At 49.0% G+C, this 18,316-nt stretch overlaps 1 protein-coding gene and 1 long non-coding RNA gene across 7 annotated transcripts in view; one reads left to right on the forward strand and one right to left on the reverse strand.

Annotated features, from left to right (window-relative positions):
* Positions 1-5,225, reverse strand: part of LOC111181292 (uncharacterized) — a 28,872-nt gene extending 23,647 nt beyond the window's left edge. For both annotated transcript variants that reach the window (XR_002646428.3, XR_002646429.3), the window contains exons 1-2: positions 4,420-5,225; positions 1,258-1,507 (exon numbers count right to left, since the gene is read on the reverse strand). This is a non-coding gene — a long non-coding RNA (uncharacterized LOC111181292). The remainder of the gene's footprint in view (positions 1-1,257; positions 1,508-4,419) is intronic.
* DUSP22 (dual specificity phosphatase 22) overlaps positions 5,220-18,316 on the forward strand; it is a 72,075-nt gene continuing 58,978 nt past the window's right edge. For 3 of the 5 annotated variants that reach the window (XM_022586513.3, XM_022586514.3, XM_022586512.3), the window contains exons 1-2: positions 5,222-5,354; positions 17,158-17,191. In XM_022586513.3, coding sequence (XP_022442221.1) covers positions 5,334-5,354; positions 17,158-17,191 — 55 coding nt within the window. In that variant the 5' untranslated portion in view covers positions 5,222-5,333. Of the gene's footprint in view, positions 5,355-17,157; positions 17,192-18,316 lie in introns of all 5 variants that reach the window. The other 2 variants (XM_089918179.1, XM_022586511.3) reach the window with 2 other exon arrangements.

Consider the following 18,316-nt stretch of genomic DNA (forward strand, 5'->3'; position numbering starts at 1 on the left):
TAAAATACATTAGTTGTTCAGATTTTGTCAGCTGTTTTGGGCTGGGATCATCAACCATGAAAGGCTTCTGTTTTTTTCACCATGAAGAGTTTTAAAGGACCTGTTTGTTGTCTCAGGTCGACCTTCCTTAGTAGAGAGAGGGGAGTGCAGAGGTGGAGTCAAACCATTCCAGATAAGAAAAAGAACCATAGCCAACCTGCAAGATGATGTTCATAAACCAGGAATGCTTTCCTAACCAAAGCTCAAAGAACAGCATGATGTCAAGGGCAGAATTACAGAAAGTGCTGGGCTCTGCCAACCACAGCTATGGCTGCAAATCAAGAGGAAGGGCACAGCAACACATGCAAGCACTGTGTTCAATCTCCCTCCCTCTCTCTCTCTCTTTCTCTCTCTCTCTCCACCCCCCCCCCCGCCCCTCTCTCTCTCTCTCTCTGTCTTTCTGTCTCTCTCTCACCAGTATATACTGCATCAGTTTCAAAAACAAAGCACAGTAGGACTTTGGTCACTCCTAGATCACAGCCATCCCACATGGAAATTGCATTGCTCTAGAAAAGGCAGGCTAAGTAGATACAGCATTGACAGAGTATCTGGCATATAAAGGGATGAATTATTTGTGAACCTTACATCTGGATAAATGCAACAATCTCCCAGTTGTGTTTTCTCTCCTTAATCAACAAACATCTGAAAGTTTCCCCACATAGTAGGGGCTATTTCAGGTGCTGGATACTAAGATTGATGACAACTTGTCCCTGCCCTCATGAAGCTTACAATTTTGGAAACTAGGTATACTGACAACACGCAGGCATACGTGCTACAACCTGTAGGCTGACAGCAGTGTCACCTTCCTCCAGTCTTTAGGGACCCGGGCTCTGTCTTATTCCCCCTTTGCCTGATACTCTGCCTTACAATCTGCCTCACAGCTCCATTCCTCCACAACTGGGCAGGCCTTGCCTCTGCCAACCCAGCTGGGAGCTCTACATGTCAACGTAGTTGATTGATACCCAACTGCATGCCTGCCGGCGTCTCTCCACTTACCTCCCCCCAGACTCTCCACCACGCCTCTCCGCCCTGCTTACCTGCCTGGGTATTCATTCCTCCTCCCGGACTCTCCACCACGCCTCTCCGCCCTGCTTACCTACCTGGGTATTCATTCCTCCTCCCAGACTCTCCACCACGCCTCTCCGCCCTGCTTACCTACCTGGGTATTCATTCCTCCCCCCAGACTCTCCACCACGTCTCTCCGCCCTGCTTACCTACCTGGGTATTCATTCCTCCTGCTGTTTTCCCCTGACGCCACACTCTCCAGTTGTCAGTGCTCTGAGATCCGCGGTCCCCAAACCTCTTAAGTGGAAGAAGGAAACCAAGTTCATGTTCAGGAGACTGCTTGGAGGCTGGAAATTAGTGGCCTTTCAAACGCTGAGGTCACTGAAGGGGCCATCCTTGTGCTCACACTGCTCGGCATGGCCCCAAGCACTCAACTGGATACCCACTCTCTTTCTGGACAGTTCTGGAGAAGCAGAGAAAAATGTTTTGTGCTTTTGCTTCAGTAGTTATAGACTTTTTTTTTTTTTTTTACTTATTTCCACAATTCATTAGGTTCTAGCTTTTTTTTTTAACTTTCAGTCATGTTTTGGCTAGATTAGCTCTTCACCTTAACCTCTTGTTCTTAATTGGTTCTAATTTGACCGTGTGGCCTGAGGATTCTGCAGAGGGCTAACATCACCTATTAGTGTACATTTAAGTGGTTACCAAGTGAGAGAAAGAGAGAGGGAAAGAGGCACACAGAGAAAGAAATCTCGTCCCTAAAAGATCTCACCCCTATGCGCCCACTGCACAAACAACACTGGCAGGGGCTGCATTTGCTCTCTAAGGGCTGCAGACGTTTCTGACCATCATGACAGAGGGGTGCCACTGGCATCCAGCAGTAGAGGCCAGGGATACTGCTAAACATCGTACAACGCACAGGACAGCCCCACAAGAAAAAAAAAAAAAAAAAGATCTAGCCCCAAATGTCAGCAGTGCTGAGGCTGAGACACTCCAGATTACAGTATGTTCAAAAGGCCAAGGAAGATTACTTAACTACTTCCCACTTGGGCCAAGGTTTATCTCAATTCTCTGAATTACCAGCAACACCCGTAATGACCTGGCTGTGGCTCTAATGGCTGAACTTCTGCTTGTGGGCTTTTACACACTCCCACCTTAAAGTTCAAAGTTATTGCTCACTAAACACACCACTAACTGGTTATCCTTAACCACATGCGTATGGTCCCTGCTGGCCCACGTGACTGGTAACCATTCCGCACTGTGCACACATGAAAGCTTTATTTGTTTGGGAGTTGCTGCCAAAATGTGTGGTGTTGGCTGTGCTGAGACAGGAAAACAGCAGGAAGAAAAGTAGAAGTAAAAATCTTACATGGAGTGAAATTCCACTAGGCTTATGATGCCTTAACAATTTTACGAATAAGAATGCAAGTGCATAGATTCTACTCTAAACGTGAATCTAAATAAATTCTACTCCAGCTTCGTCTAGGAGTCTTCTTCCCTCCCTTCTTTCCATTATCAGCAGCTATAAAGAATAAAAGAGGAAGACAGGAAGGAGCTTGGAAATGAGTATGTCACCTGTTCAGCATGAGAGCTGAACCTGAAAATCTCTGAGGTGGTGCTATGAAAATTAAAAGAGAAAATCAGGACATGTCAAAATGGATCAGACTTTCTCTTTTCCTTTTCTTTAGTCACAGAATTGCAACACATGACAACGGCAATTTGGGTTATGATGCAGAGGGTTGGGGTTAGCTTCAAGGATACGGTGGACGGGAGTGCAGGGAGATAGAGTCCCTCGTGGAAAACTTTCCCGACACACCCATGCACGCACAGACACACGTGCACACACACGCACAAAGACACACACACACAAATACAGACACACAAACGCACACACACGCACACACCATAGCTGGTCCTGAGCTTAGGAGGGCTTGTTAAGCAGATGGTCTGAGCTAGGAAAATAAGTTTATAAGAAATGAATAAGAGAAAGAAAATGTTCCAAATGGATGGCAGAAGAAAAACTGGGTGTGGCTCTGTCATTTATGGGCAAGTACTAACTCAAGAATTGTTCATGTTTTCGAAAGTTCATCTGAACTGGAAGCAACGACAGCACAAGCAGAGGAGGGAAATAATCGTTCACTGATTGCTGGCTAGGACCTTTGAAAATTCACAGTCCAATGCTCTATTTTAAGGAGGAAAAAAATGGTTCAGAAAAGCTGATCATCTTGCCCAATAGCACTCTGAGATTTAGGGACACAGGCTGGTCTTGGGATTCCCCAGGCAGCCCACTAACCATGCTGTGCTGTCTATAAGCAGGAAGGCAGTACAAGTAATGACGGTGAGGGGCAGAGGAGGTGGCCTGTCCAGGTGACTGGGAGGGGGAGGGAAAAGAGGAAGTGAAGGTGGTGGGGAAGGAACACCCCAGAAGCAAGGGATAGGAAGGGTCCTATCCTACCCACGGGGGACAATTTGGGTGCACACCAAGGGGGGCTTCCTACACGTGGGGCTCTGGTACCTGTTAAGGCCCAGAAGACATCAACAAGGAGGGAAATGACTAAGATGGAGTCTGCAAGTTCTTTTCAAAATGTCAGCCTTCCTTAGAGCCTCACTACTGTTTCCTCAGTCTTCTGGAATTTGTGAACTTATTCCACAAATATTTACTGAACGCCTATTTTGTGCCAGGCCCTGTCCCTGGCCATGTGGCTACAGCAGTGAATAAGACAGACAAGGTCCTTTTCCTCTGCAGGATGCTTTCCAGTGAGATAGATAGCAAATAAATACGAGAATGTCCACTCATCTTAATTGCTATGAAGAAAACAATACAGGGTAATATGATGGTGACTGGAGAATCTCCTTTAGATCGGGTGGTCAGGAAAAGCCTCTTTGAGGAGGTGACATCTGGGCTGGGAGCTTGAAAGGAAGAGCCAGCTAGGGACTGAGACGGCTGGGTGGAGAGCACAGCCCACACAAAGGCTCAAGGCCATGGTCAAGTGATCAAGCGCCAAGGGTGGCACGTTCAAGGGACACACAGAAAGTCTGTGTGGCTGCGACTCGGGAAAGGAGGAGCAGATGAAATGAGGTCATCGGAGGTGAGCCCGGCCGTATCAGAATGAGGCATCCGTTCATTTAACAAATAATTATCAAGCACCCACGATGTGCAGGGCATTGCTGAGGGTATAAGAAGGAAATGGCTAAACGCCTAGTTCAAGGATTCTGTCCGCAGGGAAGAAGTCAGTTTAGTAAGGGTGACAGAATACTTAACACAATTCTGCTACAGGTTAGAAAGTGTTCCACTCCAGGCAGAACCACAACGCAGACATTACCGTGTTGCTTAGCAAGGAAAGGGGCTTTCCAGAAGCAATTGTATCAACATACCCATGCAACTACTAGAGCCAGTTTACAATCTGAAGGGGACACGCTGGCCGTCCAAAGTCACGGTATGACGTCTGACATCCGGACATCTGCTCTGCCAGGGTCGGGAGGTTAGGTCATCCCAGAGATGAGTCACCGAGCCCACCTTCTCCACCGGGTGAGCCTTCTCGCTCTTCGTGGGTGCGGCAGGGCCGTAGGAATCCCCCCACCCGGCCTAAATCGGTAGCACTCAGAAAACCCAGGCAGGGGAGCCTGCAAGGCCAAGGCTTCGATTAGCACCTGATTCACCCAGGCAGTCAAGGCAGGGCGGCGACTGCCGGTAACAGGCCCCCAGTGGCCCCGGGGAAAGGCCTGCCGGAGTTTTGGTGACCCTGACCCCCGGGGAGCGACCCGTGACACGCCTCACTGGGTAGGGGCTGCGCCTGCGTGACCAGCGGCCCCGCCCCGTCTCGGAACGCGCAGGGCGACGGCGGTCGGGGCGGGGGGTGCGCGTGCGCCCTGCGCCCGGGCCCCCGAGTAGCCAGAATCCTGGAGGCCCCCGCTTCCAGGAGTCATGTCCCTGCACCCTGGCCTCCGGGAGACATAATCCCTGCGCCCCGGCCGGGCCCCTAGGAGCCGCGTCCACAAGTCCCGGGGGCCGGCGTGGCAGGCGCCGGGCTCACTCCGGGAGGGGGCGGGCGCCGCGATCCCCTTCCCGCAGGGGCGCCTGTGCCGCTGTCCGGCGGCCGGGGAGCCCGGGGGCCGCGGGGGACAGGAGCGCAGCGGACAGAGAGGCCTGGGCGCCGCCGGTCCGTGTTGCTGTTTACGCTGCGGGCGCGCAGTGACCCCTGCCCGCCCTCCCGCTGCTCCCCCGCCCGCTCCAACATGCCCTCAGTGCGCCTGCCGCCGCGCCCCGGGCGCTAGACCGCGCGGCCGCCATGGGGAATGGGATGAACAAGGTAACGTGTCCCTCGTTCCTGCCCTCTGCCTCCACTCCTCAGCCTGCCTGCGCGGGGCTTTGCCGGCGAGGGGAGCCCTCCGCGCCCCGTCCGCGCCCCCGGGCCCCCGAGAGGCGGGGGCCGCCGCGTGCCTGCGTGTGCGAGGCCCCCGGGCCCCGCCGCTTCCGGCTTGTGGCTGAGAACTAGCCGTGCCCTTTAGCGGCGCCGGCGCTTGTTCTGCCCCGACTTGGGCTGAGCTCACAAGGATTGTGGTTTCTGCCTTTTCTCCCCTCCCCTTCACCCCCAGACTCGGCTCTTGAAGCATCACCACCCACATCATTACTAAAGTGGAGTAGATAAGTGTCTTCTCTTCCGTAATTTCCTCTTCCCAGATTTTTTTTTTCCGTGTACGCAGATAACTTTTTCTTGTGGACAGAAAAGTTGACAGAGGCCTAAATCCTGAGGTGCTTTTAATTCCCTGGGGGGCGGGGGGGGGCGGGTGGTGAGAGCACAGATTCAGAGCTGATTTATCCGGATCGCGTGGTTTCTGCGCAGGGCGACCTGTGCCTTCTAGAATAGAAAACCCGGCTTGCTCTGCTCTCCGGCGCCCCAGACCCTTCTTCCGAGGCCGTGGGATGGTCTGTGCCTTTCCTGCCGGTGGAGGGGACCAGATTCCAGCTCTTACAGTTGAGAGTTGCTTGGGGTGTATTCACGTCAAGCGCAAGGTTAAGGAGCTTTTGATCTGGTACTTCTGGTTTAAAGAAAAGACTTACAAAACTTTCTTTTATTTAAAGCCCTCATCTTCACGGGTCTTTGAAATGGTCCTGGATCAGAGATTAGTCTCTGGTCTGCTTCTCTTCCCCGGTGTATTCCACTCACCCGCGTCTCCTCGCACTTTCAGCTTCCCTACTGGGTGGGTATAAAGCTGATTTGTCAGCCCTGGGGTTCTTTCAGCTGGAGTGTTAGCAGTCCAGGCAGGTAGGAAAGGCACCCACTTAACTCTTCCCCTGCCACGTCAAGTTCACTGTCATGGAGACTCAGTTTATATAAAAGGGGATTGTGTGGTTTAGGCCTGCGTACCGGAGGTTTTTTGGTAACCAGAATGGTATTCCTTGTGAGGGCTTTTTCGGTGGGAAGGGTGGGTGGAAAGAGACTCTTTCTTTCTTGGATAAGTACTCGCAGTATGTATGTCCCCATTAGCACTGGAATCTGTCAGCACCATGCGCTTCTGCTTTTTTAATGCAAACAGAACAATAAAGGGGCTTCTGCGAGTTTGTGGGCTCTGTTTGCCTTCCCATTAGTTGTGGTCACACCTCAGCTTTACTTTGTTTTTTTCCTACAGTTATTTCCCCTTGAGGTGTTCACTCTCCACCTCTTTCAGCATTAATTTGTAATATTTTTCTATTATAACTCAAAGAACGTGTTTAGGCATACAAATCATTGCCTAAGTGTTCAAAATTAATTGCAGGCTTTTCAGCAAAAGCAGTCATATTCATATCATGATTTTTACCTTTCAGAGAAAGCACTACATTTCTTGATGATGTTATTCTCATGACCATCTTATATTGTACGTAGAGCCACTATCTCCAATGTAGAGACGGGGAAACATACATACAGACAGATTTAGAGACACCATTAAATCAACGAACTGCTATTGTGTACTTACTATTAGCCAGGTGCTGTATTGGTTGAGGGGCTAGGAGAGGTGCAATGGTAAAAAACACAGACAGAGGTCTTTCACAGAACCTTCAGTATAGACCAGCAGTTGCCCGATAGAAATATAATGTGAGCTATATATGTAACTTAAATTTTTCTAGTAGCCACATTAAAAAAGTAAAAAGAAACTAATTTTAATAATATATTTAACTGAAATATGTTGAGAATATTGTTGTTTCAACATTTAACCATGATAAAGTTACTCTTAGAATGGTTTGTATATATTTTTTTGGGCTAAGTCTTCAAAGTCTGGTGTGTATTTGATACTTAAATCACATCTCATTTGGGATTAGCCACATTTTAAGTACTCAAAGCCACTGTGGCTAATGGCTACTGTATTACACAACACGGGTTGTGTGAGTGTGTGTGTGTGTGTGTGAGAGAAAGAGAGAGAAAACAAACACAAGGTGGGGAGGAGTGAGGGCTCCAGAGGATGATAGGCAATTTCTTGAGAGTCGGGTAAGTAGATGTGATGAGCACAACCTAGAAGCAGCATTCAGTCCAGGCCAAGGATCATGCTGGAGAACAGATGTTTAAGCTGAGATCTGAAGAATTGCTCTAAGTTGCAAGGTTGTTTAGTGGCAAAGTAGATTGCTGGAAGCGAGAAATTAAAAGCCTTAATTAGAATTTGCTCATGTGTTAGTGTGTGACTTGGAACTAGGCTTCATTTTTTCTGTTAAAAATTTAAAAAAAGAATGGTTGATTTGCAGACCTAGTGGAATTAGTATAAGGTGCTAGCCGTAGAAATGCTTTTCTAAGAACATTTATAGATAAAAACGCAGTGCCTTTGGAACTGAAAACTTTATTTGCCGTGTGTGTGCCCTGAGGTGCCTGGGACAAGATTTATTTCCAGCCTCACAAAAGTCGGTCATCCTTGGCAAAAGGAAACTTATGAACTAAACAATGCAGCAGTTTTTGAATACAGCAGTTTTTATTTCTATTCTTTGTCCTCGTGGAGGATCTTCTCATCAATACGCCCCCAGTCTCCTGTGTGGCAGAATATCGTGCCCATCTCAGTTAGGTGTACACAGCGTGCTACTTGGAGAGTGTTAGGGGAAGAAACATCTGTGTTCTGGCCAATTATAGGTGATGAGGAGGGCTTCCCTGGTGGCGCAGTGGTGGAGAGTCCGCCTGCCGATGCAGGGGATGCGGGTTCGTGCCCCGGTCCGGGAAGATCCCACATGCCGCGGAGCGGCTGGGCCCGTGAGCCATGGCCGCTGAGCCTGCGCGTCCAGAGCCTGTGCTCCACAACGGGAGAGGCCACAGCAGTGAGAGGCCCGCGTACCGCAAAAAAAAAAAAAAAAAAAAAAAAAAAGATGATGAGGAAACAGAATACAGCAGTTGTAATCTTTTTTTTTTTTTTTGAGCCTCATACAGTGTGCCTGCAGTTTATAAAATCCAAGCCTCACTATAGCCCTAGGCGTCAGTCTGCCTTATCTTACTCTCTGTGCAGATTAGGAAATGGAGACTCAGGTTAAGTAGCATGTCTAAGGTCCTAATGCTAGGAAGTGGCCGAACTGGGTTTTGAACCCAGTTCCCACTGATGTTGAAGATAGTAGAAGTCTTCCTTTGAACTAATACCAGTTCATTCCAAGTGGTTTCTGAAGACACTGAAAAAAGCTCCCTGGAGTCCCAAATTAGTTGCAAAATAGGAAAAGCCTTCTCCTCTCTCCCTTCATGTTTGATATTGATATAAGGAGGAGAGGGTTAAGTCAGGCAACTACAACTATTTTTTCATTGTTCTTTGTGCAGTTTCCAAATAGATCCTCTAAAGTGACCAAAATTATAGTCACTGATGAACTTACGGTGTGCCAAGGCCTGTTTTGAGACTTCACCACATGGAGTAACTCATTGAATCCCCACCACAACTCCAGGAAGCAGGTGCTGCCATTTTCATCCCTGCTTTACAGATGACCTGGCCAGAGTCACCCACTGGGTGAGTGGCAGAGCCTGGACTCAAAGCCAGGTGGCCTAGCTCTTGGCGTCATGCAGGTTGCCCCGCCTTGCTGCTGAAGGCCAGTCTAGCAAGTGTCTCTAGTAGGATTAGGTTAAACTAAACAGGCTGCTGCAAGCAAATGTGTTTCTGTGGAGCCTTTGAAAATTCCTAGTTGAGTCGAAGTTTTCTCAAAGGTCTGACCCCCAAATCTTTTGGGGGAGGGCCTATAAAGAAAAGTCCTCATTCTCGTCTTATTAGTCTTAAGTACTATAATAGCCCATTAAAAACAAAAATCTAATCTCTCTGGCCAAGCACTCTATTAGAGAAATGTGCATGTTTTTATCTTGAGCAACCTGAACTAATGATCTAAAAGTGGGCTGAAGCATTACCATTCTAGGGCAGGTTGTAAGGACCCAGCGTTGGTTCAGTTCATCCAGCACACAGCTGCCCAGTCTGGCGGCCTTTTCGTTCCTCACTGCCCTGTTTCCCCTGAAAGCATCCTACCTGGTGGAAACAGATGCTGCCCAGTATTTCATGGGCAACTTACTCATGGCAGCGGGAGGCAAACACTTAACTTGGTGCATCACTTTTCTATGAGAAGACCACTGTTGTGAAAGAGAGGGGCAGAGCTATCAGAAAGCCTGATTTGTGGTTTCTACCACTCTGCTACTGCATGGGTGTGTTCTTGAACAAGTCACTCCGTTTCTGAGCATCAATTTCTTTATTGCCCTTGATTCATAGGGATGGTGGTTTGCTTAACTAGTCTCCTTATTTGGCTCTAAAATGAGTATAATGTTACTTCCCCCAATTACTACCCAGATTCTTGGGAGAAGCAAATGAGAATGTATTAGAAGACATTTTTGCAAACTGTAAAGTACAAATATGCACTGCTATTAGTGTTCTTGGATTTTTCCCATCAACGGTGACAGCGAAGACATCTGCTTTAGATATGGTTGACACCTGTTTTAGGATGACTTCTCTTCTTAGGAAGACAAGGGAGTACGGTTGAGAAAGGAGTATAGTCCAAGGGCAAAGAGCAAGGAGAATACGTCCCCCTAGGCATAGCCCGTTCCTCAACCTCTGCACTGTTGACACTTGGGGCTGGATCATTCTTTGATGTGGACCCCAGTGGGGGCTTCATGGCGTTGTGGTGAACAACATACCAGCCTCCACCCGCTAGATGCCAGTAGCACTCTCCCCTCATGGTGACAACCAGAAATTTCTCTGGGCACTGCCAGATGTCCTCTGGAGGGTAAAACTACAGTTGAGAGCCACTGGCCTGGGGTTCTCCATTCACAATCTCCCGAGCCCTGTGTGATATGGAACTGAATCGTTATCAGAAGGTGGAATAAGGCTGAAGAGGTTGGGAAGCATGGTTTTAGTTTGGGAAGCGTCTGGAAGGTCACACGTCCTCGTGCTGTTAGATGCTGCTGTTTCCACGACGGAGCAGCCGACGTGGCTGCCTTCGTAACTCACTCGTCTGTCCATTCACCAGCTCATCAAATTAGGCTATTGAATTCCTGCTATTGTCAAGGCACCGTCCTAGATCCTGTAGTGGGAAATAGCGTGAAAGACAAGACCCTGCCACCCAAATTGGTCACAGGCAGCCTACAGAGGAGTCCTGCAGGAGGGAGCACGCCGCAGGCGGCGTGGCTGTGGGCCTGGCGGATGCATGGTTCCATGCTGGTGGTTTCTGTCTTCTGCACACCACCCCTTGAATGTTTTTTCTTCTCAACATTACAGTTTTATTTCATTTTAAAGAAATAGATGCTTAAGGCACTGTTCTAAGTGCACACAAGAGTATTCTCAGATTCTTCCTTTCATAAATGCACACTGTTAAGTTCATGGTGAAATGGCATTAAGAAAGTCTGTGACATTTAGACCTTCAGGGAATCCACCAAAGTCTTCCCCGTCGCCCCTGGCTTTGAAGCCCACAGAGTCCTTTCTAACCTAGGAAGAATTAAGGTGCCCCGCCCCGTGACCGTGTACTGCTACTTGATCAGGCATTTGATCTTACATCTGTTTGGGGGGTGCCCTCGGATTCCATGGCATCCTGAAGTACTAAGAAAAATGTTTAAAAAATAAACTTAAAATATTTCCTGTCTTAGAAGCAATGTTGTTTTGTGCCCAAGTGCTTTTTTTTGGCGAAGGATTTGATTTTGTCCATGTGTCTGTGGTCAGTGTTCGGACAGTGTGGCTGTGAAGGAGGCTGACCAAGAGGAGCCATCAGCCATGGTCAGGCAGGGTTTCTGCAGGATAACCTTCGTTATCTCTCCCAGACAGTGTTCTAGTAGAAAACAAGGATCATTTTTGACCAGCAGAATGTCAGAGAGTGTTTCCCTTTGTGGTGTGTTTCATCACCTTTTATTCAGTGATTATCGCTTCATGTGCCCATCTCTGGGCCTGGCTTTTGGGACACAGCAGGGAACAAGACAGACACAACCCCTGCTTTAAGGTCAATCAAAAAAGTAAGCAAACAAATGAAAAAAATTTAGGTAGTGATCAACGTGATAAAGAAAATAAAACAGGGTAATGTGACAGAGGGTGCCAGGGAGTTTGATGGTCAGGGAAGATCTCCCTGGGAGCTGTTATCTCATATGAGACCTGAGTGACAGACAAGCAGCCACCCAGGTGGATGATGGGGCATGAACATCCTCAGCACAGGGAAAGAACAATGGTTTCCAAGGCCCAAGGATGGTTGGGAGCAATTCTCTACTTTTCTTTTAGAGCCATAGAACATTCCCACGTTGCATTTACAGACGTTTTCCTTGATCTATCCTTACTTCTCACTATGTGGTGATAACTTCACTCCCCCTGTGTTCTTGCTTCTGGCTTGAGTTCAGACTTTCCACGAATTCACTGGTCAGCCGCTTTGTCCCAGATGCCCACTCTGCCCTTCCCTGGCCTCCCCCATGGGCCAAGAGGAGCCATGAGCCTGCTGGAAAAAGATTTCATTTCATTTTCTCTTTCTCTGTACTTAGGGATTTACCAGCAGCAATAATACCAGGGGAGTCAACCAGTCAGATTTTTTGAGTTTTAAGTTTGAACTGAGGCTGACTGGTATAGAAATTTAAATATTTACGGGCTTTTTTTTTCTCCTTGAAAACAAAAATGTAATTTCTCTGTCTGGCAATGGCCAGTTCTCCAGCCTTCCTGGATCTTGTTTTGTAATTTTATATGGAAGAAACTACAGAAACTGGGATTGAGCAATTTGCTTTCTATTTCCAGCCCCTGAATCTGTAGCTTATTCTCCTAGTCTGGAAAATGGAGTTAAAAGTTTACTGGCACAACTCTGTCCTCTCCTTATAATTAAAATATTTAAGTGCATGTAAAATGTGCATCTTACATGATTTTTGGTAAGTTGCCTCCTTGATTTTGCTAAGTTCAGACCTCTGTCCTTGCCAGCGCTCTGCCCCGGGGTCTCTTCTGGGAGCTGCTCTCCTTTAACACCAGCCCCAGAGCCACTGGCCCTGAACAGAAAACTTCCCAGAGCAGGAAGGGGTAAAGCATGATCTCTCAGGCCTCACTCATCATGGTTTTCCATCTTTCTCTTCCTTGCTTGGCCCACTCCCACCTGACTCACGTTGTCTACTTGTTCATTCGTTTGTTGAAGAAACATTTACTTAAGTATCTACCAGTCAATGGAGAACCACTCAAGTTTAGAGAAAACATATTCACAAATATGATGCAGGCAGCAGATAGAGGTCATAAACTAGATGTCTATGGGCCATACTCAGCCTACAGATGTTTTATTTATCACAGTATTTAAGGTTTTAAAAAAATACAGTTGACAGTATTTGAAAATTGGGCTGTTTCCCATAAAACCCAGATGTTGGAATTGGGGATCCTGGCCTGCATCTCTGCATCATCACCTTGGCCAGCCATGGGGCGGAGGCTAAAGACCTAGAAACCTCCATCCTTGAAGGTCTTTCTTGCTGAGGTGTCGAATTTCTGATAGCTACTTGGAGCCCTAAGGAGATTTTAGTGTGTTGAAGGAGGCTTGAGGAATCCTTTGGAGGGACCAGTCCAGAGGCAGGGAGGTCTCTAAGAGCTGTTGCAGTAGGTCAGGCAGGAGCTGAACAAAGGCACTGCATCAGGGCCCAGAGGCGCAGACTAACTGGGGATCTGTGGAGGAGTGGAAGCTAGTGCTGACTGAGGCAGGCGTGGTGTCCAGAGGAGGGAGGCGTCTCCTGTTGGCTCCTGGAGTGCCAGTGGGGCTGCCCTTGTAGGTGGGTGGGGCTTTGCTAGTCTGTGACTTGCTTGAAGGTCTGTGCAGTTCATTTGCATTTGTGCGTTTTTCTGGGTTGAACGGCCAACATCAGGGTCCCTGGTTGTAAGCAACAGAATCCAAATGTGACTCCTTTAGGTAGAATAGGTCAGAAGGCTGGGAAGTCTGGAGAACCAGATTTAGGCTACCTGCCAGGAGCAGATCCTAGAACTGGTCTGGTGAGAGCATTTCTGCGGCTGCCCCAAGATGCTACTGCTGCTGCCAGTGGGTCCTGCGTGTTCCACCTGCCCTACTGCAAGAGAGGATGCTCTGAGTTGTCTCTGGCTTCGTCTGGAGGAGCTGTGGAGACGTGTTGCACTTATGTCCCATGTCCCTGCTGTAGCAGGAAGGCAAATGGGAGTGGGGATCTTATGTAGGAAGAGCTGGGCTCTGCTTCCCACTAAGACTCCAGAGTGGGGATGGGGATTCTCCAAACACAGGAAAGGGCTTCAGAGGCTAGGAAACCAATAAAATAGCTGTCAATTACAGGGTTTATAATTTTCAAACATACCCATGGGATGAGGGACCCCAAAGAGTGAGCATCTCTTCCCTGTTTAGAGAGAGTATTGGGAGCAGAGCAGGTGATGTTCCAAGGTGGAACCAGGAGGGGATATTGGGAAAATGGGGGTTATCTGGCCTTACTGGAGATTGAAGAGAAGTGGGGAATCCTTTAGAGGCAGGAAGCCACGTTGAAACTCTCAGCTCATTTTCAGTTTTGGCCTTCATTTTCTTGGGAAAGGGTTTGCCAACAGACATTTTGACCTAGAAAATGACCCAATGAGAATATGGCTTTCAGAAATTAATTTGATGAGACAGAGAAGTTCAGTGGCTACTGCTCTAGCCTGTGAGGTTCTGCACTGGGACCCTTGGCCTCACAACCAAGGGGCAAGGGCCGTGATGGGACTTGGTAGCTCACTGAGAGCTACCAAGGGGAGGGGTAGCTGGGAGGGGGCTCCACGTTTTTCATTCTGGGTGACGGGGAGAAGGTGACACCGTGAGGGGACAGGTGGGATCAATAGTGGGGGTGGGAGGATAATGGGGTGCAGGGTCTGGAAGACGCCCTGGAGGTGAGTTCCAAAGGATAGATTCAAGGAACATACAATCAGTTCGAGAGCAGTAGAGCCCAGAGATGAGCTAATCTCATGCCCCTGTTTTATTTTATTTGAAAATAATATGAAATATATTCACTTATGTTTAGTAGAGAAGGTAGTAGAAGTACAAAGAAGAAAAGCAAAAATGGGCCATAATCTTTTCCCCAAATAACCCCACTTGACTTTCTGGAAAAACTAAATTGAAGTAATGCATGTGCACGATATGTAAAAGTGCCAACGGAAATCTAGAAGTGGTCTTTCCAGACCTCCCAGCCCCCAGTGTCCCCTTCCAGAGGTGAGCACAATAAGGAAAGCATTCCTTTATATTTATCATGATCTTTCCCAGATACAGTAGATAAAAATACTTCTCTCTAACAGCCACACACACCTAGCATCTCAGAGGCACTTAACCTAGAGCCTGAACACTTGCAGCGGCTGCCCCTCCTCTGCCCCTTCCGTCTCGCCTCCTTCACGCTTGCTCCCAGGAGAGACGGGCCTTCCTTCTCAGGGCTGGCTGTCTCCACCGCCCCCTGCCTGTCCTGCCTCTCTCCCAGCCCGCTTCTTTTGGACATCAGGGCCCCTGAGTGTCATCGCCTCCTGAAGGTCCTCGGGGACCCCAGAGTGGTCAAGGCGCCTCTTCCCTCCCTAGGCAAGCAACTCAGCAAGGGAAGTGGGACACTGGCAGGGCCATGTCTCTCGGTCACACTGTATCCCGAGTGCCCAGAGGGTACCCGTGTGTGACAGGAACTCAGGAAACCATTCAGCCACTATGATGCATTCTGCAACTTTGGGGAAGCAAACGTGCTCCATGATTGTGTTCTGGTCCATTGTAACTGTCAGCTGTATGAATTGGGAGACTGCTGTGGTCAGTGTTAGGAAAGAAAAATAATTTTGACACATTGGAAATGGCAAGGATGATTCTATTCAAGACCATTACAAGTGGGAGATGGAGCTCCACTCCCAGTGCAACCGGGGCAGGTGAGGGAGTGGGTGGAAATCACTGATGGAGCTTGATCAGATGCCAAGGGTGGAGGAAGAGGGGCTTGACTGATACCAAGAGCGGGTGGGCACTTGACACCTGGCTCAGCAGCGTTCTTGGCTAAATCTGGCCAAGGACCAGCCAGGTGGAGAAGACTCGAAGTTCGGTCAGGGAGGAAGTCTGTGTCCCCATCAGCCAAAGGAGCTGGGTGATGATTTTGCCCTTGAGTATCTAATGAAGATAGGAGAGACCCTGGAGAAGCGCAGATGACACGTGAAAAAGCTCTGTGCAGGCAAGAGCTGCCAGAGAGCATCAGTTCGAGGCATCTCCCAGGTGAACTTGCATTGTTCTTACGTTGTTTTAAAACAGGAATGGTGAACTGTTTACTCCACCCTTCCTCCCAGGAGAATCCCAAAGACTGATTATGTTTCAAGAAAGACCCGTCAAGTGTTTTAGTTCCTTGGCAGTTTTCCATTTCCTGGTTCCAGGGCTAACCCTGCCAGCCTCAGTGCTGTGACTCTCTCAGTCCCCTGGGGCACTCTCCAAGCCAGTTTTGCCTCCCCGGGTATTGAGTCAGCCAGAGTGACCACATGTCTCCATGACGACGATGTCACTTCTGGATTTTGCCTTTTGTCCTAGATTATTAATAGTACCCCTTTTCACTCTCACAAGTGTCCTATTTTGGTCGATTAGTTCTTTGGTCCCCATGACAGACGCTGACCCTGGACCCAGTACTGCTGTGTCCCAGTACATCCCCGCAGGCAGCTGGTTGTCAGCAAGATGCTTGAAGGAATCCAAGCACGTGAAGGACGGCACTACCTGCTGCTTTCAGCTTTCTTAGTGGAAGTGGAAAAAAACAATGGAGAGTGTGAAGCAGATGGGGCTGATGAGGGTGTCGCCAGGGCACCAGGGGTTGCACTGAAGTGTCCCCAAGGCCAGTGTGCTGTGTGCACTTGGAAATCGTATACGTGGTGTAGCTTCCAAAGCAGTGTCCATATTTGGATTTCAGAGGTTCCATACGGAGTAGCGGCAGGACAGGAATTAGCTTCGTGTTTTGCAAAGTGGGGGGTGCTTTAAGGTGAGAATTACAGTCACCCGTTTCCGCCTCAGGTCTACTGAATCATTCTATGTGGAGCCTGGGGCTGGGGGCTTCCCAGAAACCTGAAGTTTTAATAGATTCCACTGATTCTGGTGGATAGTCGGGCTTGAGAACCACTGCCTTAGAAGTAGATGTTTTGCAGCAAATGTGTGTTCTTATTAACGTGCACGTTTAGACAGTTCTTTCATTCATTTAGCAACTCTTTATTGAATGGTAATCACGGGCCAAGCCCTGGGCCAGGAGCTGGGTGTGCAGCCCAGCAGAGGGGACAGGCCTCCACCTAGTAACGTCCATGACAGCATCACTGCAAGGGGAAGACAGTGGGCGCTGAAGCAGGGCTCAGGACAGGCCTCCCCAGGGCATGGGTCAGAGCTGGGGCCTGAAGGATAGGGAGAGCGGGAGTAGAGCTGCTGCCTGGCTGCGGAACAGCATGTGCGAAGCCTCAGACTGCAGAGGGCGGGTTTGCTGGAGCTGAGAGAGAAGTGGGAGGGGGGAAGCGGGGGGCGGGCAGGCAGGACGCGAGGAAGGGATGCTGGCGGCGCTTGGTTTGGGGCTGGGCTCAGAAAGAGACAAGGATGCTTGTCGTCCGTGCTGTCCACCTGGGAAGGTGCTGGGAGGTGGGTGTGGTGGGCACAGGCCTGGGCTGCGCTTCCACCTCCTGGAGGGCCCCGCCTCGTGCCAGATGCCGTCAGCCGCGGGCCTGTAACACTCGCGTCTGGTCTGTGTCTCCCCCTAGATCCTGCCTGGCCTGTATATCGGCAGCTTCAAAGGTGAGTTCTCCTTTTTTATTATTGGGGTAAAATATGTAAACTATTAAATAGGCCATTTTAACCTCTTTTGAAGCGTGCAGGTCAGTGGCATTAAGTCCATTCACACCGTCGTGCAGCCGTCACCACCATCCGTCCACAGAACTCCCATTTTCCCAACTGAATCTGTCTCCATTGGACACTAACTCCCCATGCCCCAACCCAGCCCCTGGAAACCACACCCCTCCTTTCTGTCTATGAATCTGATGGCTCTGGGGACCTCGTATGAGTGGAGTCATGCAGTATTAGTCCTTTCGTGACTGACTTATTTCACTGGGCATAACAAGGTTGATTCACTTTTGTAGCCTGTGTCAGAATTTCCTTCCTGTTTAAGGCTGAATAACGTTCCAGTGTGTGGATGAACCACACTGTGTTTGTCCATCACCTGTGGACGGACACTTGGACGCCCCTGCTAGTGGTGAGTTCACTGTTTTAAAGATTACCTTTAGGCTCTCACGCATGATGGAGCCCAGGTGTAGACGTCAGTTCATGCAGAGTCTGCTCTGGACGTGGCCACCACTGTGCTCTGGTCCTTGTACCCCGACACCTTGGCCAATGGCTGGCAGAGTGGCGTGGAGCCCTGCAGATTCCACCTTGACCTCTGCCTTTTTTAACTCTGCACGCTTGCTGGAGCTTTATTATCAAAAGAAGATGGCTAAAAGGCACATTTAGCAGCCATGTAATGTGTTTGTCATCTTTGTCACTTTTATTTTCTAGTTATTAATAAATTTTCAGAAACCCGTTTTTCTAATTACCTGGGGAAAACAAGTGGCAGTTTCATCTCCGGCAGATTATTCTTATCCTGTGTTGACTTTTCTGCTTACACATGTCTCTGCAGCTTGTTGAATATTTGTTGATATGCTGTCTGCTACTGACCTTTTATTTTTGGCTCGTTTGTCTCAAAATGCTCTGTAGATGCAAAGGTGAGTAGCAACCCACGGAGCAAAGTGCATGCGGAGGGGAGGGGCTGGTCCCCACCTTGTGAGGCGTTTGAGTGTGTGTGATGGGGAGCCCGGTCTGCCTCGCGCTGGAGATGGACTGTGCGTCATCCATGGACTTGGCCCAGGACATGTGCAGAAACAAGCCTCC

Source organism: Delphinapterus leucas, chromosome 10 (genome assembly GCF_059928025.1).
Source record: "Delphinapterus leucas isolate spDelLeu-1000000601 "Yukka" chromosome 10, BTC_Dleu_Yukka2, whole genome shotgun sequence".
Lineage (NCBI taxonomy): Eukaryota > Metazoa > Chordata > Mammalia > Artiodactyla > Monodontidae > Delphinapterus > Delphinapterus leucas.